The sequence below is a fragment of the Tinamus guttatus genome, unplaced genomic scaffold (genome assembly GCF_059628265.1).
Source record: "Tinamus guttatus ecotype Peru unplaced genomic scaffold, ASM5962826v1 Tinamus_guttatus_pri_ptg000145l, whole genome shotgun sequence".
Lineage (NCBI taxonomy): Eukaryota > Metazoa > Chordata > Aves > Tinamiformes > Tinamidae > Tinamus > Tinamus guttatus.
This window is the reverse complement of record NW_028288679.1, coordinates 435,042-462,835: the sequence shown is the minus strand read 5'-3', so window position 1 is coordinate 462,835 and position 27,794 is coordinate 435,042. Positions and strand designations below refer to the sequence as shown.

General features: G+C 36.7%; 1 protein-coding gene across 2 annotated transcripts in view; it reads left to right on the top strand.

Annotated features, from left to right (window-relative positions):
- GBE1 (1,4-alpha-glucan branching enzyme 1) overlaps positions 1 to 27,794 on the top strand; it is a 140,458-nt gene that overhangs the window by 44,839 nt on the left and 67,825 nt on the right. For both annotated transcript variants that reach the window (XM_088522067.1, XM_088522068.1), the window contains exons 3-7: positions 2,350 to 2,465; positions 17,633 to 17,758; positions 19,461 to 19,596; positions 21,831 to 21,921; positions 22,856 to 23,065. In XM_088522067.1, coding sequence (XP_088378193.1) covers positions 2,350 to 2,465; positions 17,633 to 17,758; positions 19,461 to 19,596; positions 21,831 to 21,921; positions 22,856 to 23,065 — 679 coding nt within the window. The remainder of the gene's footprint in view (positions 1 to 2,349; positions 2,466 to 17,632; positions 17,759 to 19,460; positions 19,597 to 21,830; positions 21,922 to 22,855; positions 23,066 to 27,794) is intronic.

Below are 27,794 nucleotides of genomic sequence, written 5' to 3'. Positions count from 1 at the left end.
TGAGGCTGCTCAAGTGTTAACAGTGTGGTTAGTTTGAATTAGACTCTCTACTAAAATAACTGAGAAGAAATGAGAACTCTAATAAATTAAACAGAACTGATCAACAGGAATGCAAATTCAGGCCATACAGGAATAACTGATTGGAAAAAAAAATGTCTGATTTATGTCTAATAGCTGATTTATGGTGTAATATTCTTTGAGAGTGAAACCTAGAGAGTTCTTTTGATCGTTGTACTAAATAAATTCTTAATTCATTAGGTGTTTCTATTCCTTTCTAAAACTGTTTTCCTTTCAGCAGGACAAAGGTGAAACAAGTAGCTTTAGAACAGAAACCGCAGAATCAGAGATACTGTTTTGTTCTGATCTGGCATTTTTTCTCCCCATTATGTGGTGAATCAGTATCCAAAAGTCTTGTAGCTCTGTATTCATAAGATGCGTCTATATACTTTTCCCCGTGTAAAGCAGAACAAACCCCAGTATTTTTACAATGAAATGTGAAATAATCTGTTAAATGCTATTCTTGGAGTCTTTGGCTAAGCTTTCAAATGACTGATATGAAAATTCTTATCTATACATCTTTACCCTTTGAAAGTCATGGCTTCATATTAGAAGCAATGACATCTTTTTGCCCTGAGCTTTCTTAGGTTTTCCCTGAGAACAAACCAGCAAGAACTATAGGTCTGGCTTTGTAGACTTGGGGTTTTAGTTTAAGTTGCTACTGCCACTAAAAGTGGTGTTCCTGCTCTGGTAGCATGTCCAGTTCACAGTTATTTTATTGAATTGCTTCTCTGGGCTACCTTTTAGTAACAATATTCTTTGATTTATACTAGCTTAATCTGTCCATGGAACTAGAGTATAGGGTATGAACATATATCTTATCAGCTAGCTGCATGCACTATACCTACTGTAAATGTGAGGTCACTGAAAGATATTTTTTTCACTGAAATCTAAACCACTTTGTTTACTGTAGCAGAGTATGCAAATGGATTGGCTTGAAGGAAATGCCATGCAATTTGATTTTCTCAGAGTTGACTGGTTTCTTATTACCTTAGGATTTCACGTTTCCTTGAGTTTATGTGAGTTAGAGAAGTTTCAAGGCAAAGAAAGAAGTGATTAATTTGGATTGCCACTTTCTTTTAGTCTGGAAACAGTTGCAATCTAAATCTATTCATCAGAATATTTACGTTAACATTGAACAGTTAATACTAATATATACAAATACAGATTATTCTTGGCAGCTGTGATTATGATTATATGATTAGACATGTTGTAGTTTCTACTGTTGTACACCTGGAACACCTGGTGGATCAAAAAGATACAAAATATCTTGAATTGTGGAATATGTTTGGTTCAGCAACTTTTTTTTTTTTAATCTAAAAGTACCTTCTTTTAATACTTACTAGGTGTGACTGTCCCATGCTTTCCAGCTGTGCCAGTGCTGTCTGGTTCTGCGGTGGTTTCACAGCCATTGCTACCAAGCTTGCTTGCAGTTTGCACTTTCCTTTCTTACTCTGTACAGTTAATGAATGTTGGTATTAATAGGATGCTAACTTTTTACTTAAAAAAAGAACAAAAGTGTATTCATGTATGTGTGTATGGGTATTTTAAATCTACAGAGCTGAACAGCATCAGGTCTGTAACCCTGTCTAAAAATAGTTTGCTCATGCAGTTTGAGGCTTTTTCAGTTGCATTTTGTCCAAACTCATCTCATAATCATCAGGAATTAATAAGTTTTTTTTTCTGTAGTGTTATAACAAATATTTCCACTTTTTTTTGTTCGTTTGTGTTTTATTTCTTTTTTAAAATCTATTTCTTCTTATATTTCAAATTTTTGGTTCTGGTTTAATTTGAAGAACTACTTTTTAGCCACTCAGTTTTCCAAGGAGAAGTGGTACCAATAGTGACACACTCTGCAATCTCCATCTTTATCAGATTTTATAATGGCTGCTATGAATTTTTCATTCATGTTTCTAATAAAATAAAACTAGGTACTTAAGTATATATGATTCTTTTTGGATTTAAAATCGGTACTGTGGTCTTTTGTTCTTTTTTTCTTTTTTCTTTTTTTTTTTCTGCAGGGGGAGCAAAAGTGGAAAGAGGAAAGGAGAGATTGTTATGGCTTTTGGATTTGGAGAACAGTTTTGGAGCACAGAATTGGAAAGTAGTTTCTTAGTGAACATACACAGTTTATTAAAATGGTTTTGGAAGTGCACAATAGTATCATCCATAAGAGTATTTACTGTCACAAGTCTTCTGGAAGAGAATAAAAATACTCTGATACCTTTTGAATTTTAATTGCACATGTGTTTTGATGACTAATAACAATTAATGCCATTTCTTGTATTGCAGATGGCTGGAATCCATTCTCTCATCCCTATAAGAAAGCAGAGTATGGCAAATGGGAGTTGTTTATCCCTCCTGGAGAAGATGGTTACCCTCCTGTGCCGCATGGATCAAAGCTAAAGGTGCTAGAAATACTTTCTCTTCCAAATTATTGTGGACATTCTTATTTTTCTTTCTCATTTTTTTTTCTTAAATAATTTTAATTTTATTGTTACAACTGTGTTTACAGGAAGCAAAATTTCAATGATTTATCAATTTGTGCAAATGACTCCAATAAGTGAAATATTAACATCGAACATTTTCATGATGCTCAAGAACAGATAAATATGTGACTGAAAACTGGATATAGTCTTGTATCATGTTACAAGCTGAAAACAGTGTTTACAGGCAGATTATACTGTGGAAAGAACAAATAAGATTTAAGTAGCATGTATGTGAAGACTGCTTGTATTTGACCCAACTACTTGAATTTAAGATTCTGTTCAAATTCAGATATGTTTATAATTTGTGTTGTTGTAATTTAACCACTGCTTTTCAAGGATTTTTTGAGTTGTTATAGAATTTCTGTCAAACATTTAGGAAGTAAAAGCAGATTGAGCGGTTGGCTTAGATGTTAGTAGGTTAAACTAAATGAAGAAATAGAGGAGGAAATTTACTATAGTTTTAAGCATATTATGAATTGTTTCATGAGTATCTTTGTGGAAGAAAGAAGCTTTATACTCAATTTAATGGAAATTTCTTTGAGCTGTCAGATACCACAATTGTTATGCCTAATGCAAATATATATAATGACAACTAACTACTAGTAGAATTGGTATTTTTAGGTAAATTCCAGTCATTGAGGTACATTTTTGAGAATTGGGCCTATTGTAGTCAGAGCTTCAGGTCCAAACTTAATAGAACATAATAGCAGGCAGAAATGAGTAACTAAGAAAGTAAATGTACTGGAGTCATATAAAGGTTAGGAAAAGAAATAATAAAAAAGGAACACTTTTAATAAAGTTGTTATGCTTTCATGGCTCCTATTAAAAGAACTAATAAATTAAACAAAACAAAACATTCTTTTGTGCTGAAAATCAGAACTTAGGAAAATAAGAAGTCCTTTGAAACATTCATAAAAATCCAATGGAAATGAATACTCAAAATTGATTTATTTTCTTATTTCTCCTTGCAGACCTGTCTTTAATTGCAACTCTATAAAACTTGTTCTAAGTAAAGATACATGTAGTTTTCCTGAGACTCACAGTTCATGTGATCACCAAACACATCCGTAAACCTGGACAGTTATTCTCTGTGCTGATGAGATTGGTTGCTTTTTAGTGCTGTTTGTTTTTGTGCAGAGATTTAGAAACTTGATTCACAAGTAATCATAATACATAATTATAATAATTGATTAAACAGATGATCAAAATGGACTTCACTTATATGCAACTCCTTCCAGCCTCACCTGTTGCTAACAGCCTTTCATGATGCTGTGTGTTTTGTTACTTGGTGCCTATGTACCTTAACATAACAAACTATCTTTTTTTAATACTATATTCCATATTATTAAAAACTATGTTATTTTAATATACTTATTTTACTTTAGTTGTAAACTAAAATACTTTTAGTATTAGTACTTACTTTTATTTGTAATTTATAAGTGAAATAATTCTAAAATGGTTCATCCATCACAAAAACCCAAATAAGATTAGTATATTTAACACAATAAAAACATACTTAATCTTCATCTTAATACTCCATGAAGAACCTGAGAATTTGGATGTAAACAGAAATTACTATGCTGATCACCGATTTATTTGAGTAGATATACACTGTTGTCATAGAATCATAATTTTTAAAGTTTATTTTTGCCACTATAGTTCTTAAATGTTTAAGCTGAACTAATCAGCTCTAGACACTTTAGTGACTTGATTGATTGGTGAGAAGAAAAAGAAGGCACCTCAGGAAGGTCCTTGTCATTAGCTTCTGTCTTCAATATTTTCATCTTCTGTTACGCAAACGCAAATGCTGAGTTCTGAAATAATGACAAGGTCACTTATTTTAAATAAGTAATTTCTAAGCCAGAATGGAGAATGCATGGAGTGTAGATGGTGACACGAATTTAGATGAGGTCACAAAATATTTTCATAGGAAAATGAGTGAGGAACAGAGGTCACAAACTTTTATCTCCTTTTTGATAGCAGTGACTGTAGAGTCTACTGTAGCTCTTCAGACAGTCCTTCTCATAAGTAAGCATTAGACATGGAAGAAGATGAGTAATTAAAAACACCATTATAGATATTTTGAGACATTTCTGTGTCAAGGAATGAGTGCTTCTAACACAGCTGAGACAGATTCCCTTGTGAATCGTGATATTCATTTACAAAATAAAATGACCTGATGGAGAAAGACTTTTTTTTTCTCCCCCCTCCTTTGGCAATACCAAGTTGAGGATTAGTGAAGAGCATAGTCGTTTGGTGAACAAATAGGGTTTTGTTACTTCTGATGGAAATGTTGTAAGTGAAGCACAGTTTAAAAAGAAAAATGTGGCCTTAAAACAGTGAAGTGAGGGGATAATCCTCTCTGTGCTTTTAATAAACTGAACCACTGTTTACTTCTTTGTGCTAGCGGAGTTGAGGGTTGTTTTGTTTGTTTTACAGTGGTATGTTTGTCCCCCACAGTGGTGGTATTTGGGGAATGAGTGTGCTCATCTTTTTGTAGATGACAATGATTTTTTTCTTTAATTTTCTGAGTATTCTTAATCTCTTATCATAGAATATGGTAAACTTTTACAAAAATTCAGATGGATGGGCTTCCTTAGCAAGTGTCATCACATGCTGTCATGCACACGCAGGAGTTTATTAATGACATCTCCAATTTCTGTTTACTGCTTATTTATAAATAATTCAATTGCTATAAATGATCTGTAAACAGTTTTTCACTGTAGCTCATAAGATCCTAATTTGAGATGTATGAATAAGTATTGCTTAGTTTAGGAAGCCTTGCTTAAGGATGGTGATAGTACTGATAAAAACTGAAGTATTTCTTTATCTGTAGTGGGAAACTCGTTTAACTTCGTCATAGAAATAGTCTTCCATGAGGACCAAACTAAAAAAATGAAGAGCATATGGAAAACAGCAGCTAGTAAGAAGTTAAGAATACAAGAAAAAAAAATCATGACTGCTGATCAAATGATTAAATATTTTGTTACAAACTATTAAGAAATTGTTTTCTGTTCAATGCTCTAGGACGGAAGGCAGTTCAGAATACTAATTGCCAATATTTTAGAAGAACTGACTCTTCTGTCAGAGAGAATCTCTGAAGAGATCTAAATTTCAGAATCACTAAGTCATCTTCAGTGAATCAGAAAGGATTTTACTAAAATAGTATTAATTATTCAGCTTTTTAGTAATGACAATAGAGCTGTGATTTCTGAAATGACTTGATGGAACAAGAGTTTTATATATTAGTGATAAATTTATCTGATGTTTTTTCTGGCAGTATGCTAGCTAGGTGCATGACATTAAAATACTCTATACATCTAAATCTTATCTGTACACTCATTACATTTAATTCAATGCAAGTGTTTCAGGATTATGCTTCTCCTGAGGTACAAATGTGAGAGTGAGAACATTTAGGATGCAGTAATCGTGATAAGTGCCTAAAATTTGTACTCCCACAATCTTTGGGGGAGGATAGTTGGTTAATTGTAAAGAATGTTATCCGAGGTTCATCTTCACAATTTTTATTTATGTAGTCCATTATTCCTAGTAGATTCATGTTTGACTTATAAAACTCGAAAGGGTGTTGCAGCTTGGAGCGGGTCAGGAATGCCAGACATCAACTTCATAGAAGCTGGAACTGACTTCGTTTATTAGCTTTTCATGCAGTACATTTATATGATTCTTAACAATTAGTGATGTAATTACACAGGCTCCTAATTGGTAGACAATGATCTAACTCAGACCCTTACAGCCCCCCTTACTTGTTTAGCTCATCCTTTTAGTTCAACAGCTCTTTTATTCCCTCTGACCTTGGTCTACTTTCTTATCTCCTAGTTAGCACTCCCTTTGTTCTTTCACTGAAACCTGAAGGCTGGAATTGAGCAGGCCTGCTGGGCAGCCATGTACGCGGCTCTCTAGCCATCCCTCTACAATTCCCCCTTTTTCTTTTGTACCAGCAAGGCCTGCTTAGTAGTACAGGACACTTCTTCCTCTCATGATGTTCTGCAGGCTCACACTTTCCACAGCTAGAGTACCAGCTGCTTGCCTGCTACATCTGATGTATGCAAGTTTGCTTCCAGCCAGGGTTTCACCCATTTTGCTGGCACCCATCTGGTTCCAGCATCTGTAATGATACAAGCATACCCTTTTTCCCAGGTTATCAAGTCCAAAGGTCCCATCCATTTTCCCATGTTTCAGTCTCTCAGCATCATCTTACACGGACCCGACTTTACTTCTGTCAGGGCTCCCTTTAGCCCAGCCCTGTGTTTGACCATCAGAGGGACTAGGCTGTCCTGGGGTAATCTCAAAAATTTTAAAACATATTCTGCTCTTGCCAATTTTTCTGCAGGCATAATTCCCAATTCTCCTCTTTTTTTTTTTTTTTTTTTTTTTCTTTTTTCCCCTTTTTTCCCCTTTTTTTCCCTTTTTTTTCTTTTTCCTTTTTTTTTTTTTTTTTTTTTTCTCTTATAGCTGGCATTTCAGCGTTTGGTTCATATGTTCCACTATGTCATGGTCCTCAGGATGCAATAGTATGGTGAAAAAACAATCTTTCAAATCAATTATTAAGATGTCCCAATCATTTTGAAAGGTTCACGATTTCCATTTCTATTTATGTTTGCATAGCTTCAATTTGGTTTCCTCCCCAGAAATTGCTTGGGATTTCTATATATTAAGGAGGCCCCCGCTCCAGTAGCATTGAGGCTTTTACAATTTGTAAGGACTGTTGCAGGTCCTTCCGTGCCAGTTGCACTGGAGCTTGGCCGTCGCTTCATTCTTGTTTCCCATGCTGAAGTACTTCCCTAGTCTCTTTCCAAGGATACAAGTCAGAGTACGGCTCCCAGTCCTCCACTGGTTGGGGGGGGGGGGGTGTGCCATAGTCTGAGTTATTCCTGGCTTTCCCGCTTTCAAATTCTGCACTTTCCTGTTGTGCTTATTCAGCCCTCTCTGCTGATATATATATTACACAATAAAGATCTAAAAACCACAGATACAAACAGCACAAACACAATTTCCATTCAGTGGCACGACCTCACGTAGCTGTGCACTCCACTAGTGAGTTCCACTGTCTCAATTGCCTAATCCCATCCTCGCTGCCAATTAGGTTGCGAATGGGTTTGGGATTCGGCAATAATCACACAGAACAAAGTGGCTACGGCTATTCAGGTGAAAGCACGTTAAAGAAGCAAAGTATGACTAATTACTCGTGAGGTAATACTTGTCGGCAGGACACTGAGACTGAACATTCTCTTGAGCTGGCAGATTAGAGGGTTGCTGACAGGCTCCTAATGCGGCGGGCGTCCCCGCAGAGACAACGTGGGTCTTGGTGCTAGGAGTCTCACCCCCCCGCTTTCTCTCTGCACTGTCTGTTTAAGCCCGGTGCATCCTGCCACGTAGGGCCAGTACGTGCCAGCAGGCAGACCAAGGAGGCGGACAAACTCCACCTTCAGTCACATAACCTTCCCTCCTGGGTGCGCAGGTGCGCATCCCAGTAAATTGTCGCAGTCGTCAGTCTGAGGGTCCTGCCTTTCTCATCTCCCTCCCTCTCGGATGTTTTACCTTCAAATTAATTTAGAGGATGTTTGCAGTTAAGTTGGCTGCAAGCCCGGTCGAGCAGCCGCCTTCAACTGCTTTCGGAGGAGGTCGGCTGTGAGCCTGGCTGAGCAGCCGCCTCTATGCTCCTTATCACTCAGCCTGGGCAGGCAAACATCTTCTTTCTCAAGGTCTTGGATTCTACTTCGCACAACAATTTTATGACTCTACAGATCATACAAATTTCCACCTTTCAACCATACCTCGTGTCGGCATCAATATACAAAGGATACAACACATAATAGAGATGAACATAGCAAACAGAAACAATAGCCCTAATAACAGTTTCTGTCCTCACTTAAAGCATTACAATTCTCCAACCCCCACTTTAAAAGACAGATCAAATCCCCCTGCACCTCCCTCCTGGCTGTTGTCAAGCCCTCAGCAACATAAGTCTCCTTGATCTCATTCGCCTTCTCTTCCCCAGCCCTCCTTCTCCTTTTTTCAAGGTGATCTAACAAGTCCTGGACCCAGCCGGGCCGTTCTTAGGCACGACGGGGCGGTCCGGGAGTGGGGGCGCAGACAGTGCAGGCGCCACAGGCACAGATGAGGATGCGGGCGGGGGGGTTGGCAATGGATCTCCAGACACCAGCGGTTTTCGGTGGCGTGGCGGTCCCGTTCCTGAAGTGCTCGCAAAGGCTTTTACAGGTACACTGCTCGCAGCTTCGGGAGGCTCACGATCCGGCGGTGGCCCTGTGATGTCCTTTGGGCGATGGTGGGGCTCAGAACCCCCTCGCTTCAGCTTGGGTCTTTGCAAGTGTCCCTTGTCTCTAGCCCATTTATACAGCTCATACAGCTTCTTCATGCTCACTGCTGCCTCCCTCTTTGCTAATAAGTCCCGCAGCAATTGTACAGCAGCTTCTCGCTCCATTTTGTACGTACACCGGGGTCTCTGCTTCTAGCCCTTCCCTGACGACGTCTTTCCGTCACGGGCCCCAGCTTCTTGCCCCCCAACGCCGTCTTCTCCGTGTGCGCAATCACGGCCGGCTTACCCGCTCCGGTCCCCGTCTTGGTCGGATCACTCGGCTGCACCCGTATGTCATCCTCCGGAATCCCGCACCGTTGTGCCAGGTCCCTGTTCGGAATCTTGTCCCTGTTCGGAATCTGGTCCCTGTTCGGAATCTGGTCCCTGTTCGGAATCTGGTCCCTGTTCGGGCGCCACTTGTTGCAGCTTGGAGCGCGTCAGGAATGCCAGACAACAACTTCATAGAAGCTGGAACTGGCTTCGTTTATTAGCTTTTCATGCAGTACATTTATATGATTCTTAACAATTAGTGATGTAATTACACAGGCTCCTAATTGGTAGACAATGATCTAACTCAGACCCTTACAGCCCCCCTTACTTGTTTAGCTCATCCTTTTAGTTCAACAGCTCTTTTATTCCCTCTGACCTTGGTCTACTTTCTTATCTCCTAGTTAGCACTCCCTTTGTTCTTTCACTGAAACCTGAAGGCTGGAATTGAGCAGGCCTGCTGGGCAGCCATGTACGCGGCTCTCTAGCCATCCCTCTACAAAAGGGAATGGGCTATACTTAGTAGGCTAGTGGTGGGGAATCATTTTTAGTAGGTTGATTGAGGGTAGTTTCTGTTGAAGCAGATGGTGATGCAAATGACCTTGCTGATTAGGAGGTACAGTATGACTATACTGGACTGCTTTCAATTTTCCTATTTCTTCTTCCATGTTGATGGGATGGGGGACAGAAATGTACTTGCTCAAGCCTATAAAGTTCCAAGTAATTTAAATTGCATGTCTTAAATGATTTCTAGGGAGGGAAAAAATGTCACTGAATGAACAAATTTGGCTGTTGAATGAGTCAAATGTCTGCAGCATGACAGTATATAATGATCTGTGTTGGTAGGTCTATGGTGGAGGAAGGAGCAGGTGGGATTTTGCAGGCATCAGGGAACTAGACTTAAATCATCGTGAGATATACATTTTTTTGTCTTATAACTTTCTTAGACCTCTGCGGATCCAAATAGGAAATAAGCCATTAGTTAAATCTGGCATTGCCCTTGGCTTTGTTGTTTGCTTTCAAGCAGCGAAGGGTCCTGGGCCCTGAACAGGTTAGTTTAGGTTTTGGGGGGTGTTAATTTAATTTAGCTGGTTACACAAGGGTTAATTTAGCTGGTTACAGAAGGATTATTATCTCTGAGAGGCAAATAGTCTCCTGAGTTTGTTTACCAAAACCAAATAGGTTACGTGCAACTGCTCTTGGACTCACAGGAGAGGTTTTAGCAGCAGTGAAATACTGGAACCAAATGCCTGTAGCTCTTTGGGGTCTTTTTTTGTAGACTGAGCCCAGAATTTCAGAATATTTTTGTTTAGTTCTTTTGGCAGGCTTAGTTCTCCTGACTTGATTGTGCAATTGTGCAGGTTTTACTATTTAAAAAACGATTTCCTTTTATCCATGCAGAAGACCCATTGTTTTAATTGGTATTAGCAGTACATAGAGAAAGAAGTTTTCTGGAGGAAAAGGGAGAGATATTTCGAGAGAAAAGTGTCTTGAAATGAAACTTGAAGTCTGAGAGTCCATCTTTAGTCTATATAAACATATGTTGATAGGGACCACTGTTAGTTAAAACTTTTAACATACTTGTCAGTTTAGGAGTCTATTTTTCAGCTCTACTTAAGTCTGTAGTTATTGATTTTAAAAAAAAAAAAAAAAAAAAAAAAGGCCAACTTTGATATACCAAATCTTGGATGCCCAATTCTGGTGTTAATTGCCTATGTCTTTTCTATATGAATGGGAATTTAGGCGTGGGAGTATTGCCATATGGAACTTGTACTGATTGATTGTACAACTAAGAGGGACTGTTCACAAGGAATACTTCTCGGAGGTGTTCTTATAAAGGAGTTGACCATGAATACTTTACCAGAAAGCAGTTAACACACCTGATAATGTGTGGGGCAGATCAGCTGAGCGCCTCCATGAAGGATGTCCCTGGAATACAGGGAATGCATCCAAACTTTGTGCTTTTTCTTCTGCTATACACTGAGTAGGCTGTGATCCAGGGCATAAGGACTCCTGAGTTGATGACAACAGGCAAGGAGGAGGATGTCAGTGGAAGGATCATGGGAGTCCATAGCTAGCCCAATTATTTATAAAACACAGCTGGAATGTGTCCCAGGGAATGGATTCACCAAGATCTTCCTCATTGCTGGAAGACACTTTCCTGCCAGTGGGAAGCAGATGTGAATGGGAACATGAAAAGGTGAGTGTGCTGGGCCACAGCCACCCAACCGCAAGGTGCATTATGCAACAGTTTATACCTTTATACCAATACCAGTAGAGGATAGGCAATATTTAATGCTTGGGTACTCCTGTCACATACTTCAGCAGTTTCTTTTCTACTTGATGCTGCTTGAAACAACTCTAAGTTAGGCTTATTGTGTGTAATGAGCTATATTATTATGACTGCTTTTCAAACTATTCTCTTCTACCTCAAGCATCCCTCAGTTATAGTAATATGTATGAATATTTTTGTATTAGGCATACAAACTCTTACAGTCTTAATTCTGTTATTGCTGTTATGTTGACTTAGTTCTGGTTAAGTCACAGTAGGAAAAGAAGTATTTCTTGGATTATTTTAGAGATTCCAGTTTTCCTTTGGCTTTTATGAATTTGATTTTTTGAAAAAGGTTTTTCAAAATCTGGATTCTTGACTGAAAGAAAAGCTGCTTGAATGCTGTGCTGCAACACAGATGCATGTGTAGTTTTCCTTCTTAAAAATAGATCTCCTGTCCTTCAATACCTTGTAGTGCCATCTTTGTATATCTAACACTTACGAAGCTTATGTTTTCTTTTCCCCACTCGAAATTCATGTACCTCTGCAGTAAAGTTGATATGTAAGTAAACTATCTAGACTTGTGCCTTTTGAAGTCTACTGGGCACATTTCCAGGTGATATTCCTGTTACTTTCTAACAATGTTATTATAATTGTCTTGATTCTTTCACTGTTACCTGAGACTAAGGTATTTGTACTTCTGTCAGCATAGGTGTTTTGACAATACTAGGCTACTGTCACAATTTTCTGAGTTATTTTATATTAAGATGCATGTTGTGCTTTGTGTTTCAAGTAAAGCATGGATATGGGCGGGGGCGGAGGGAGTACAAAAGTGTGTTTTTTTTTTTTTTTTTTTTTTTCCTCCTCCTCTTAAAAACTAACATATTTTTGGATTGCTCACTGCGATTGAAATGTTTAATTCATACATGGAGTTATATCTCCCTCTTTTGGAAAATCAGGGCATGACTTGCTTTAAAATTAGGCTTTTGCTTATTTGTTATTTTGATTTTTTTTTTTCTTTTTACAAAGCCTGATGGATAAGAAATTCCTTTTGAAGAAATACGTAAGCATCCCTAATTAGCTCAAATGACAATAATCGGCACAACAAATACATTCCTATTGAATGGCTCCTGAACCTATTAAATGGCTTCTGAACCACCCTTTGTTCTTATACACATAACTGTCTTTGAAATGTTACTATGTTTCCAATAAGTAGTGGATAATTTTTGGAAGGTATTTGATATAAATGCATGTGTCTATCAGATTTATTTGCTGGAAAGTGCTTGGGAGAGAAAATAAAGAATTGCCTTGTCTTGACTGACATTTTTACAGTGATCCAGAGTTGATGAGGGGGAGCATGCGCGCGCTCTCCCTCTCTCTCTGTCTCTCTCTTTTTTTTTTTTTTTTTTTTTTTTTTTTTTCCTTGCCCCTCCTCTCACACCAATTTGGATACTTATCCATTTGGGAAGATACTTCTGATTAGGGGAATATTTCAGTGGTTGATCAGTCATTGCTTTGCTGCTAGTAGCTGGCTGTTTTCCTCTCTGTGGATAGAGTGACCTTGCGGTCTTTTTTGGTGCTTTGCCATGTGGAGCTGAAGTGTTGAATGATTTCTGATGTCTTCTCCCTTTCCTGCCTACCTTGGGCTTGGGAGCTGGTCATGTTGCAGTATCAAGAATTGCAAGACAGTAGTGGAGATCCTCAACTTGGTTAATCCTTCCTATATCTGCAACTAACAAAGTAGGGTTCCTTCTTATACCTATAAACTTCTATACTAGTCCATTTATTACTGGCCTTATTCCAAAAACTGTTTGGAAACCCAGAACAGAGCAGCTTTGTGGAAGCTCAACTATTTCGCAAGAAGAGCTCTCATACTACAAAATTAACTTTTCACTGGAGTTTTCCTTTTAAAGCTTTGCTGTATTATGTTTAGTTTTAGTTTGTCTTTGCTTTCCAGGCTGAATTGCTTAATGAAAGATGAGGGACTGAAATATTTTTTTCATGTTCTAAAGGCATGAAAGAAAAGAAAGGGACAATGAGTGAGTGTGACTGAAACATACAGGTATCAAGTTGTAGAAGGCAATATCTTAGTGTATGAGTTTTTTCTTCCCTAATCACTGTTACAAAAGTAAGGAAGTATCTTGAACTTTAATAAATTGTTTAGTGTTAAAAAAATAACTTAGAGGCTACAATAAGCAAACCAATCTTGCCAGACAGTATTCATTGAAAAATCTAATTCTGGTATGTTTATTTTTTCGGTTGAACTTATTTTCAAACCAAGTCGATGTTTCCAAGTTGAGGGGGTGTTTATGCCTGAGCTGCTGTGGCTTGGATATTCTGATCAACTTGTCTCATAAATACATAAATATGAGGCTAATAGTGTAAGTTGAAATATAGAAATGATGAGGTATTTATGCCTAGACAATAAATAATAAGTAATTGACATTTATGTATTAAAGCAAGTCCACTCTATCATGTTAACTGCTTTTAGTCTGATAGCCAATTTAATTTCATGTAAAAAGCTGCATATTCCAAAACAAACAAACAAAATTCCAAATATTTTAAAGCTATTAATGTAAAACAACTTATTAGCCTGGATATCTCCAAGTCAGTTGCATCCTCCCTCCTTCTCTTCAACTTTTATTGTACGACAAACTACTGTATAGCAAATATCTTGAACTGCAAAATATCAGATGTAATTTTTTAATTTTTGCCACAAGTCTTGCAGACATTAGTGTACAAAGAAAAACATTATATAATTTTGAACATATACAAATGCGGCAGGTTAAAACTTGATCAATAACTCCAAGGGAGCTGAGGAACTTCTGGTAACATCAGTGGAAGTGGGCAAGTAAAATCTAAAGTGTTTCCCTTTTTGAAGCTTACTATATTTAATCTTTTTCTAGAATGTGATTGTGTCTTTATTTTTAAAATAGTAGTAGTGCTTTAGTAGTAAAGCACTCTAAACGTACAGTATTTTCTTGCCTATTACTGTACAATTCTCCCTGTCATAACAATAGCAAAACTGTTTTGAGCTTTATTTTGTAGGTAGGTTTGCATTTTGTCTAAATGGTTCTTGTGACCAAATGTTTAAAGTATTAGAATTGCAAAACTTTAAGCTCTTTCATTTTCATGATTTAAGAAATAAACACACATGGTTTGTTCATTTAAAAAAAAAAAAAAAAAAAAAAAAAGCCAGCATATTCCACTACGCCACAGTAGGTTGTGCGTTCCCTGAACGTAGGTATCTAGTGTCATTTTAGATGCCCTGAGACATCTGCAAGAGGCTGGCATAAGTGCTGCAAACTATGTAGAAGACTCATGTAATTTTTTTAAAGCCAACGAAATGGAGTGTGTGAGGGTCTTCAAAATGTTTGAGGTTTCTAAAGTTAAGGCAACTGACTCTGTAGTTCTGCCTCAGAAGTGTCATTAAATTAAATGAAACTCATTTCAGCTTCTGAATTACTCCAGTGTGTTATAGCCTTTGCTGTATGGCACTAGTCTACACTTAAAGACTCTAATAAGACAGTCTAATAAACTGCTTTTGACAAAGTGTTAAATGTTATCGAAACAGACCTAAAAGCATGCTATACTTAGTTTTATCATACATATTCAATAAATTTGCTAAGCACTCATAGGGCCACACAAGGGACCTATAATTCTGATACTAATGTTCTTGTGAGGTTTAAGTCCTGATTTGTCAGGACTCAACACTGCTAAAATTAGGATACTTTCTGAACTGCATCTCTGCATCTGGTTTTAACATACTTCTGCAGTCTGTCATTTTTAGACTATGTATATTTTTGCTGTTTTACAGTCATATTTCTTGATTCCTTCTGGTGACTTGACTCAGATTTGAAAGTTCATACTTTTGAATTAATCACTCCTTCAACCTCAACTTGCCAGGACATCTTTTCATTGTCTTTGGTACACAAGTACAGTACCCTAACATAGCTGGGGATGCTATGTTGGTTTTGCTCTAGCGAGCCAGTGAAGAAGAAGATTCAACTTTGTTGGCTTGAGTATATTCATGATCCCTTATCTGTGATAGGTGGCAGTTCTGGTGATGTATTTTTGCAACTGCTGTGTACATCTGCTCCTCCAGGGAATATTTTAAAGGTTCTGCATTCTTCTTGACTATACTACAGTGCAAAGCTCATTATGATGCTCAAAAATGATGGCAAACAATGAGCATAGTACTCATTATGATGCTCAAAAATGATGGCAAACAATGAGCATAGTAGGGTTTATACTATTAGTAATACGGTGAGATTCAACCAGGTATAACCATTTCAGTATTTTATTATAAACTTTTTGTTTAACCTCCAGTATATCTCCAGGTTAAACTAGAGTTAAGTCTTATCAAACAATGTTTCTATATCTAGGCTTTTGTAGAAATACACAATTTTTTAAAAGTTCAAACTGTATAAAATTTTCACAAATAAAATTTGTCCCCTCTTAAGAAGCCTGTGAAATATAAACTGTACTAGATACTGGAGAAAAGACTGCTGAGATAAATGGCTAGATCTGATTATGAAAAACAGTGATTCTTTCTGCTGTGTAAATTGAGACAAATTAATAAAACAAGTGATAGCATCATCAAAAGTGTGATACCAGAAAGCATAGTTTTTATTAACTTAGGAGTAGCTTGCAAGTTGTGTTAACGCTCTTGAATAGAAAGGTCTTTCTGCAAATTATTTCATTGTTAAAAGGCCCTTACGGCCAGTTTTTGCTATCATAGTTTGCATGCAAAAAGCTTCTGCCAATGTTTGCAGTAACTACTTCTCGGTGCATTCTTAGTAAGGTCTTGGTTACTCTTTCTGATCTTGGATTGTCAGTGAAGCTGAGCTTGGTAGAGCTGTTAATAATACAAACTGGACATAGGAATTTCATTTTGTTGACTTATGATTTCCTTACCACTGTCATAAGCCTACATTGCATGCATGTTTTTCATCGTAATTTCTCCTGTGCTTTAAATAAGGATACAGGGAATTAATCAGACACTTGCTACAGGTAAAAAAAAAAAAATAAATAAAAATAAAAATAATTTAAAAAGGCAATTAACTGTTTCCTTCCACACAGGCTGTCAGGCCAAGTGAGGAACTGAGTATGGTACTGTTACTTTTTGCTGTTTCTTTGAAGAAAAAATACAACTACATTTGGGATTTTTCCTGCCTATATGGTGCTATATTGGTATCTCTAATTCTTAAAAACGCTCCCTTCCCTCAACCCCCCAAGTTGAGGAAAACTTCAGTTGCTTATGCGTTTTTGGTGTTCTGAATTTACAAGCTTTCTGTTTTACTGTCTTAGCTTTCTGTTTAGGAGCCAAAATATCTAGCAAAACTAGACTGGCAAAATTACCCTAGTAATTGTTTCAATTTTGCTTTTGTTATGTAAAATACCAATGCTCTAAAAGCTTGTAGGTTTATTCTGTTTTTTTTTTTTTTTTTTTTTTTTTTTTTCCCCACTCTGGCAAAATGAAATATGAACTTCTGCAGCAAATCAGAAAGGATGGTTGTCTTTTCATCTACCCTTATAAAACGAGGGCACCAAATAGGGAAAGCAAAATTGTTGTTAAGACTTTCCATTATTTTGTCATTAGAATAGTAGAGGCATTCAGAGAAACTGCAAGTCAGTAGAAGAAAACCAACAATTTTGCTTTTATTCTTCCATTTCTTCTTGGCCTGGAAGCTGCTTTTGTACTTGACTTAATCTGTGATTCTGGTCTATACTGTGTCAGGCATAACTCACTGAGCACTGTAGAGGGAATTAAGATGTTAAAATTGACCTACTATGCTGCTTGCTGAGTAAACAAATCATATTTCCCATCTTGGTAGCATTATACTGTATGTCCATTAAACTTTAAGAATGTGGAGAGGAAATGGCAGTGACAGAGGAAACGAGAACCTGGCAGTAATCCATTTGAGAAGCCTGTTTTAACCTTATTTTTATGATGCTAACATATATATGTCCTCACCTTTTAGCTTCTTTTAGCTATTGAATATCACTCCTACGTCTGATAGACCTGTTTGTGATTACTTTACAAATCCTCCCTGTGGTCAGGGTTATTCTTTCTTGTCCTGACTTGTATTCTGTTTTTGTATTTAAAAAAAAAAAAATAAAATATACGTGACAGTTCATTCTCTATGGTTTATACAGTGGGTATTACATGAATTATATGTGATGTATTACAGTTTTCGTATTTTACAGGTGGTGATCCGTGCTCAAAATGGTGAACTCCTCTATCGTATTTCACCTTGGGCAAGATATGTGGTCCGTTATGAAGGACAAGTGAATTATGATTGGGTACACTGGAATCCACCACTGCCATATATAGTAAGGCTTAAATATTTTCAAAAGCTGTATAATGGTGTGTATGCTGTGTCACTTCATGCTATTTGGAATGAGGTATCGCTGCTTGGTAAATAAACTAAAAGCATTCCACAAAAAAAACGGAGTCCAGTAATAACTACCTGAGAAATGAAGAATGTATGTTAAAGGCTCTGACAGAAACATGTGACATTAGATACTATGTGATATTAGGCATGTTGGAGTTATTTTTCTTCATTCTTATGTGATAGATGTTAAACAGATAATTACTGAAGTGTTAACTTCCCATATCCTACGCCAGCTCAATAACCGTTCCTTTTTGGTGAAAGTGACTGATTGGCTGTTCCTGGTTCAGAGGAGAAACTGTTTGTCAGAGTTGGATATTAAAATGAATTAGTTGCAAATAAGTTCAGTACTTGAGTAGTTACTTGAGTAGTAAGTCAATGCCATATGAAATGAGCAAGTCCCCAGAAAGAAGCTTTTTTTTTTTTTTTTTTTTTTTTTTTCTAGAAAGGAAGAAGTCCTTGTCTTATACATAAGAACAGTTTGGGTGGGGGGAAGTCTGATGTTATGGCATATTCTTGGACCTCATAAATTTCTAGTGAAAACACAGAAATGTAATGCAGTCTATATCAGAAATGCTGCAGCCACTGATGTGAGTTAAGATCTTTAGGAACTGCCTCTAAGTAGGAAACATGTCTGCTTGATAGAAAAGGGTTAATCTTAACAACAAAAAAACCCGTAATCTACAATAATGTGATACTAATGTGTTACTTAAGGGGATTAGGACATATGAATTCAATTTTTATGATGCTCTGTGGTGCCTAGATCCGATGTAGGAAGTTGATGGACAGCTGGAAATCCAGTGATCTGTATGACCTAGAGGGAAAAGGAAACCAGAATATCTAGGGAGCAGACATGATTTTACTCAACTTTGTGCCATGAAAAGCAACTAATCTGTTTGGGAATGGGAATTGCACAGGAAGTAAAATTCAGGTTCAACATTCAGCAAATCTTAATGAGAATGTCTTGTTTTTCATTCTATTTTTTTTTTTTTTTGCTTTTAGTTTCTGATAATAATTGCACCCTTTAAATCATTGTTTTTATTATTTTAACTAGTTCTGTTCTAACTTTCCAACTCTTTGCTTATTATTATTATTTTAATTGGGGAGAGGGAGCTATCAAAAAGACCGTGGGAGAAAATGGCAGTTTTTGCTAGTTTCTTGAGACGGGACTTTTCTTTAATAAAGATAAGATTAAGCTGTAAACACTCTACTTATTTTAAAGAAAGAGACTTTTCCCATCAAGTTCAATTCTCTGTAGTCTTAAATATTTTTAAATAAATGAAAAAAAAAATTGCTAAAAATATTTTTTTTCCAAACAGACTTCACAGTATTCTAAAAGCAGTTTGTACTACACTGACTGTCATAAATTTACACGTCAGTGTACTTAACTAGGCCACAAAAGAATGTCAAATCAAGAGTGTCCAATTTCTTCTTTAGAAAGAACATGAAGACAAATATAAAATGCATCTTTGCCTTAGTAGTATTCAATGCCTAGTTACTTCTGCAATGTTTGTGACCTTTCGGAAGGAAGAAGAGAAAAATGAGAGGGGAGATGCATGGTTTCAATATTCCTCTTATTTGTGTGCACTATGTGATAGTGACAACACTTCCATTGTATTCTAATAACAACTGTTTTATTATAGCGCAGACACCGTTCCCCCAAGAGACTGAAAAGCCTAAGAATCTATGAATCTCATGTGGGGATTGCTTCTCCGGAAGGGAAAATAGCTTCTTATAAAAACTTCACGTACAATGTACTACCTAGAATAAAGGATCTCGGTAAGTAATGACGAAGAGATAAAATTTTAGTGCATCTCTGTTGCTATTAGAAAAAGGTAATTATCAAGTGCCTGTCGCTTTGGGTTTGTGTTTTCAGACTATGTACTATAGAATTACCTTTTTGTTTTTTTTTGTTTTAGGGCACCAAAAGCTATAAAACAATGAAATCCATGAAAGAGAAAGATGGACTGAAGTAGAATATAGAAATCAAATTTGATTCTACAGATTTTATTTTTCCTAATTAAACTGTTATTCCAAAGCCTAGATAAATATTGTAGGACAAATTACTTTCAGCATGGTTTATTTTTCACTTGTAAAAAGGACCATTATTTGGGTGATAGTCATAGGAAAATAATGTGTTCTTAATTATTTCCACATCTGGCTGTTAAGAGAAGGCGAATATCAAGACAGAAGTGACTGCCCTTTTTGTTTACCGAATGTGCTAAATTATCTCTTAACAATTACTGTACATATCAGAATATGGTGAACTTTAAGCATGAGCAATTCTGTTTTAGTAAAGAAATTCTGGTAGGTTGAGGGGGCTATATGAAACAGCTGGTGTGATTATCTCAAGAAACATAGCAAACTGTTCATCTCAATTTCTGTTTAATGATTATTTTTTTCTGTAATATCATTGCACTTGTTTCTATAACATGATGCTAACACTTGCTAGCTTTTTCTGCTTTGTGGTGAAGTATATTTTGTTGCCATTAAATGTAAAATACTTGTGACATCTCTTGTTGATATCTCTGTGGAATACTGGCTATGTATATCTGCTGTTTGCCTTCCTTCACAAGAGTGCCTGAAGAAGGAGTTCACATGTTCTTGTGAACGTGGCTTTTGCCTCTCAGTAAAGCTGAGCTGGGAGGCAGAATGGATGAGTTTGCACATTTGGAAGCCTTTAACAACAGCAAAAAGAATGGGATATCACATTATGTAGTTGTCTCTCTTCCTACTGGAAAAGAATTTCTGTCTTTCCAGGAGGCTATGCTTAACATAATTAAGAAAGCTTTCTGCTTTACCAGCAGAGTTTTTTTTTTTCTTTGGGGAAGAAAAGTGTCACAAAATAAAAGCAATAGCGATAGTTTAGACATATAGAACATGGAAGATAATGTTCTTAAAGCTCTGGGAGTTAAATTTTCTTTTTTAAATTTAATGTATTTTCTTAAGGGCTGCTTGATTCTTTTAGTTTTGAAATGTCTTAATATGAGGACAAGCCTAAAGACATCAGCATTTAAGAATGCTAAGTTATTAATAGTTTGTAGAAATATGTGCATGACAAGTAGCAAGATAAACAGCTAGCAAATAGAATGAGATTAATTTGATGCTATTTATACTGTTTATTTCAAAAGTGCTGTAAATAAGAATAAGCTCAATGAGCCTGAATTATGAAGCAGCAATGAATCTGACAAATTGTTGAGTTCATGCCAACTGCCTTCAAATAATAACACTTCTGTGGCTGCGCAATTAAAAAGAAACAATCTCGTGTTTACACTGCCAAATAATGTGAAGGTCTGGGTTAAGAAAATAAAGAGAAGTGGTATGAGGAGGGAGTCTCAACAGGCTGTAGATTAAACCTTTTTTACCTTTTTCTGATAATAATTTTTCTAGTTAGCTGGGGTATTTATTCACTGGCATTAAAGATGGCTTAGTTAAGATATGTGGTTAAATACTCTGGTTTCCTCATTAGTATGTTTTCCCTTTAGATTTCCCTGCCTTAATATTGCACCAAAATATTTTGGGTCATACAAGAGACAAAAAAGTCTCCTATCCTATTCTCCTGTGTTGCCTTGGTTCTTTGGTAAAATGAAAACAATTTAAACAAATTAAACTCCATAAACCATATGCTATAATACATGCAATCAGCCTCTCTCTCTCTCTCTCTCTCTCTCTCTCTGTTGTTTGTTTTCTTTTTTTTTTTTTTTCTTTATTTTCAACACTGCAAATATCAAAAATGAAGCTGAAGTTCAGGACATGCAGATTGTCATAGTTAATATTCTGAAGTCAAATTAAGATTATATTTGCATCTCATTTGTTGCATGTTAGAACTGAGAGCTTCAATTCAATCCAGCTAGTTATATGTAGATCACTTGACAAGTTGACCTTCCTGTTTTTAATGGAAAGCTATAGAACTCTAAACTATGATATAGAACTGCTTTTGGAGAGAGGCTTAACTATCCTTAAGGCCAGGATATATATGTTTGCATGCTTATTTTATTTCTATTTTTATATAGGATATAACTGTGTTCAGCTGATGGCTATTATGGAGCATGCATACTATGCCAGTTTTGGCTATCAAGTCACAAGCTTCTTTGCTGCATCCAGGTACGTTTAGATACTCTTACTACTTCTATATTCTTCTGCCTCACCCACCATCCACTGAAGATGTTTAAACTTCAAGTGTTTAATGGAAAGAGAAAGCACTGGCTTAGGTGCTACTGTAACACTCAGTAAATCTGAAGTCATTCTGACATAGTTAGCAGCTGTTTTGTGAAAACATTTGATATATGATATGAACAAGTTTACAGGTAACATCAGTCATAGTGTATGTCAACCTGTCCAGCTTCAGCTTTCTTGATGCATGGATTTTGGTGCTGTGGAATTTGTGATAGTAATACAGAGAACTTGTATGCTGATTGTGCATGATAGATTTATTTGAAATAAACTCATGGCATGTATGTTCTGTAAGAAATATTTTTTCCCCCTCATGTAAAGCACTTAGCACTTAGCTTGCATTTCGTTTGAGACCTAGGGTAAAAATTGATAGAAAGTAGATTAAGGGAATTGTTGAGAAAAATATGACAAACCTAAAAGTTGTGGGTTTTTTGTTTGTTTCATTGTGTTGAAGCTCAAGTGAAAAAAGGGTAAATTTAAGTAGATAAAGTTTGGCTGGCTTAGATAGTTGAAGGAAAAATACGTGTTTCAGACTAGAGACAAATTCTTGTTTAAAAGGGAGCTTGAAAATAATATAGTACCTAAAACAAATAAGCAGGAAAGCAGCAGATAAATGTTCTAAATTGCATTAGATGTTTTAGCTTCCCTCAGCTGACTAGCAAGGAAGAGTAAAATCTTGCTTTTTGTGTTCATTTTTTTTGTTCTTGTAATGAATAACTACTACTTAAGGGATGAGGGGGAAAAGAAAAAAAAAAAAAAACAGACTTTGTATACAATGTATGGTTACAATAACACAGTCAATGTATTAATTGTTAATCAACGTTCTCATTGTGCTACTCACTACGATCCACTTTCACGCTGGCAGCCGTTATGGAACTCCGGATGATCTGAAGGAACTGATCGACGTTGCTCACTCGATGGGCATCACTGTTCTGCTGGATGTTGTGCACAGCCATGCGTCAAAAAACTCTGAAGATGGTCTCAATAAATTTGATGGTACAGATTCTTGTTTCTTCCATTCTGGTCCAAGAGGAAACCATCAGCTCTGGGACAGCAGACTTTTTGACTATTCGAAGTAAGTAGCAAATATGTTTTGAAGTGTTTTTGTGATAATTATTTCTTACCAGACTTATTAAAACTGCACAGTGACTGCTTCAATTTGGCAAATAGTGTGGCATTTGCAGAATTAGCTTCATTCAATTTATAAATACTTAAATTCAAGACTGACTAAATAATATTTATATTTTGTAATTCTTTTCATCTATGGCTACTTATATGTATGTATGTACACACATATGTATATTTTATAAGTGCATGTGTGTTTGTAAAATAGGTGAGATGAAGAAATGGTGGTGGCCCAAGCCAACTGACTTTTGAAATTGAACTTTAGAGTTTGACTCTAGAAATTGAATAGTTTCTAGATGTGAATCAGCAATTAATACAGAGCAGAGGCCACTTAGAGCAGGCTGTGGCGTCCTCTTAGAGAGACTAAAGAACTTAATGGTATCTATGGAGTCTGTTCCGAGCTGCGTGCGTAGAGACCTGTCCTGGGCACAAGTAATTGGGTAATACAGATATGGTATGTGTCAAACAGGATGCTAATGCCAAATAATGATTAATATTGTTTACTTTCTGTTCTCTGTTGTGCTGTGTGTGGGGGAGGGGGGTGACATTTATTTCATGTGCTGAATATTTCAGTGGTTTAGTTGGGAAGCAGCAAACTGTTTTTCTCTTAAAATAGTGAATAATTCTACCTCCTTTATATGAAGACTATACAAATCTGGTGGGGGGGGGGGAGGCACGTTTCCTTCAGCCTGTTCCAAGAAAGGTGCTGTCCCTCACTTCCAGCGTGGCTGAGCATATCTTTCAAAGATGCTAATGCAAACGTACATGATGCAAACATTGCAGCTACACAGATTAACACCAAGAGCAAAAAATGCCTTTACCCACATAATGCACACATAGTGCCCACACAAACCCAGAGTACACTCACAGAACATTAAGGCTCCAGATGGCCAAATCCTGTTTCTTCCCTCCAGTTATCAGACTTGAATTTCACTGATGGAAGCCTATGCAGATCTTGACTCTGGATTTGCAAACATACCAGCATATGCAGGTCCCCCAAGTCCGTGCCCAGCCCTGATCCTGGCTTACCCTGTGGTCAGCTCTAACCTTGGGTGTTGCCAGGGCGTGATCTTCTCCTATTCGCTGATCCAGATGCGTTTAGCTGGTAGATCTTGCACATGAGTGCGAAGAAAGCAATCCTAAGCAGAGAATAAATAGGAGTAAGGCTCAATATGATGGTAGGACTGACTGAGGGTTCAGTGTTCAGACATAAACACATACTGGCAGGCAGCCAGCTTACATGTGGCGCTCTCGGCCATTCCCCATGCTTGTTCTCCCTGAACCACCTTTGCCTCCCTTTGACCCTTTCCGTAATAAATTTGATATCCCCTAAGTTTCATATAACACCACAATCTCCTTAAAGCATTTCTCTTACAAATTTTACACATTCCTACAGATGCCCTTATTTCATGATATTTGCCTTTTCCCCTTTGAAACCCATGGTAATCTAGTTATTTCATCTTATCAGCTACAAAGTTCTGGTTTAACCTCTTGAAGGTTATGCTTGGTGGCTCCTTCAGCGGCTCCTCAGTGTGTGACTTAATAGTTCTGGCCTCGGATCTGTTGTTTGTTAAAGCTTCTCTGCCTTTGAGTTCAATTTATTGTTTTTCCTCTTTCTCTTCCTCTTTTTAAATTACCATTAACCAGATAGGCTTACATTGTGGGTATCTTTTACACCTGTGATGAGAATGCCATGGTGTTCAGCAAGCTGCTAAAAACAGATTTTTCTTTTTGCGCTCATCATCTATATTCTTGAGTGTGACAGTTTCATAGCTTATGGGCACTGTAGCTGTTTAAGAAGGTCACTCCTGCAAAAGTAATGTTTCATAGCATAGGTCAACTGTTTAATGGAGACTCTAGTACAGTAACTCACATTTTCAATTAAACTTTGAGTGACCAGTGTAATAAGTGACTTGTACACTTATGTTACTTAATAGAATGAGTTGCTCTTAATTTACTTTTTATTTGGAACAGCTTTGATTTCAGATAGCTTTATTTGAATTGTGATTTAATTATTATAACAAATGCATTTTAATTTGTCAAATCATTGCAGTTTCCTGTTTGGGTTGCTTCCTTAGTCTTTTAATCTATATTCGAATAAATTCTGTTTCAGATGATCTTCCAGTTTTATTATACAATAACAATACGGTGACATTTCATACTTTATTATGTTTTATACTTGCGTATAATCAAGCAAATGTGTGGTCCCAGCTTCTCTAGCAAGGAAATAAATTGAATACAATTATGACCCTTTCTGTATGCCAAGCAGAAGGAAGTTGTTCTGCTTGGGAAAGAAACCAGTTATGGCATTGAACGTTTTGGAAAGATTTGTAAATGAAGGAAGTTGCTTTCTAGATAGCACTTGGCTATGTTAAGCATTTTTTGAGAGCTGGAGAAACAACTTCTGCAGGTCTATTTGGTCAATGCTAAGGGCACATTGAGGAGATACACTGCTGCATAACTTTTATTATTAAATGAATAGGAATATATGCCAGACAGAGCAGGGAAAATGGGAATGGAAAAGGGATATGAGGAGGAGAAAAGAGATTGCAGAAAGAATAAAACTAGAGAAATGGAATATATATTACTTTTTGATGAGTAAAAAACGATGCTCTAAGTCAATGAGGGAGCTTTCTATGTCATTCTACTTTCCCTGCCCTCCCTTGAGTAAAATGCTAGAAGTTCATTTTTCCTTTTTTTATGCTTTGGAGGAGGAGGGAATTTCTTTAAAGTACAGGACCCATGCAGTGAGCTGTGTTTTGTCATAAACAGCTTCTTTAGTCTTAATGTTTGAAGTATTGAATATTTTGCATATATCTATAAACATTAAAATTTAAAAGGTCTAACGATTGTTTACTTTAAGTTACTCAGAAATAGTCTTAAAAAAAAGCCATAACCCAAATCCAAAACAGAATTGAGAAAGAACCAGAAAAAGTTGTTATATTTTTCCATTTGACTGACATGCATGCTAATTTCATTCTGATAAAAGAGCAGCTCTAATCTGAAAGAGAAGCGGGTATAAAAACCTGTGGGATAGATTTCTATTGCTTACTCATGTTCAAAGTTTTCTGAAAATAAATGGCACCAAGTATAATCTCTTGAATAGTATACAGAAATACTTGCTTACCGAAACAAATCTCTCCAGCCTGTATAAACTTCTCTCATGTTCAATACTCATACTAAATCCCTCCTCTGTTGTGCTGGGAAGAACTGTTAAATCTACAGGTACTTAATCATCAAACACAAAGCATGCTGTATTTACTTTGGAATTGAGAGGAACTAATTCTCTGCCATGAAAGAGATTAAGAAACAATTGCTTTATCAGTTTAGTCTGGCTGCATTTGGTGTGAAAGCCAAGACCTAGAGAAATTTGTCTCACAAGGTCTGCAAGATTATTCAGTCGTCTAGGAAGATGACAGTGAAGACTTACTATAACGGAAGGTGGCAAAGCTCTATTTCCACACAAAGCGAAATCAAAGGGATATATCAGTTGTGTAATTTAAATACTCTTTAACCTTCATCTTAAGGTTTATATGCATCTTAATATGCATATAAAAAGAGTAACTCCAAGAAAAGATGTAGTGAAACTGTTGAAATGGCAACCTGGAACCTGTCTCAGCAGTATAGCACAGTAGTGCCATTTAAGACGGAAAAAGCATGTTTTGTCTTGTGGGTTTCCTGTCAAAATACTTAATGATCGGTAGAATAACTTCCGAATCTGTGTTTCTTGTAACTGTTGTATGAACTGTTTAGAACTTATCTTTGAGTGCTTCCTACTTTAATCAAGAGGAGAAATATATATTTCTCTTCATTCCTCAATCAAAAATGTTTTATTAAATACTTTCAACTGTCAAGCCACAACTGGCTTTTCTTTCTTTTTTTCCCCCTTCCATCATTTCCTACCTTTTTCTCTAAGCAGCCTGTCCCCCCTGCCCCTCATCAAAAAATAAAGGGGGAGAAGGGGAATGGCGCTTGCTTTAGGAATATGTTTTGAATATGTTTTTAAAGTATTCAAAAAGAATACTTTAAAGAAGAACAGAAAGAAACTTATGTCTCCTTTTTCATGATTTTTAATAAAATGAGAGTTTATATCTCTGAAGGAGGAATCTCTTTACCCACACACAGCAATAAGCCTGAGCACTTGGGCAAAATTTAAAGTTCCTACTCAGTATAGGAGACAAATTTGTCACAGGAGTTGGGAGAGTGGTTTCCATTCCGATTTTAATTGCAGAGCCCTGCTTCCCTGAATGCAGTGGTGATCAGCTAGAGACCTTGGTCGTTACTGGGTTCTTTGGTCTAACAATCAACCTGAGACCCTAGGCCATGTTACACATACTTTTTAGGCTGTCTTGCTTTAGTGCTGCTGTATTATTTTGTCACCAAACTGTAACCAGGGGAATTCTTTGGCCCATGCATGTACAGGTTTTGTTTTGGTTGTACTCAGTGATAGGTTTTCCCTCTGTTTGGGGGATAAGTAAATGTTGTAAAGGAACTTCATTTATATATATGTATATATATAGTGTGTGTGTATGTGTATATGTATATATATATATACACATAAGGGCAAGAGCTGTGCCTGTCCCTTGCTGTCTAACCAGATTTTCCCTGCACCTTTCCCCTTACTGCTTATTAAGCAGTGCTTGAACTCTGGGAAATTATAGTTCAGTGTTTTTTTGCAC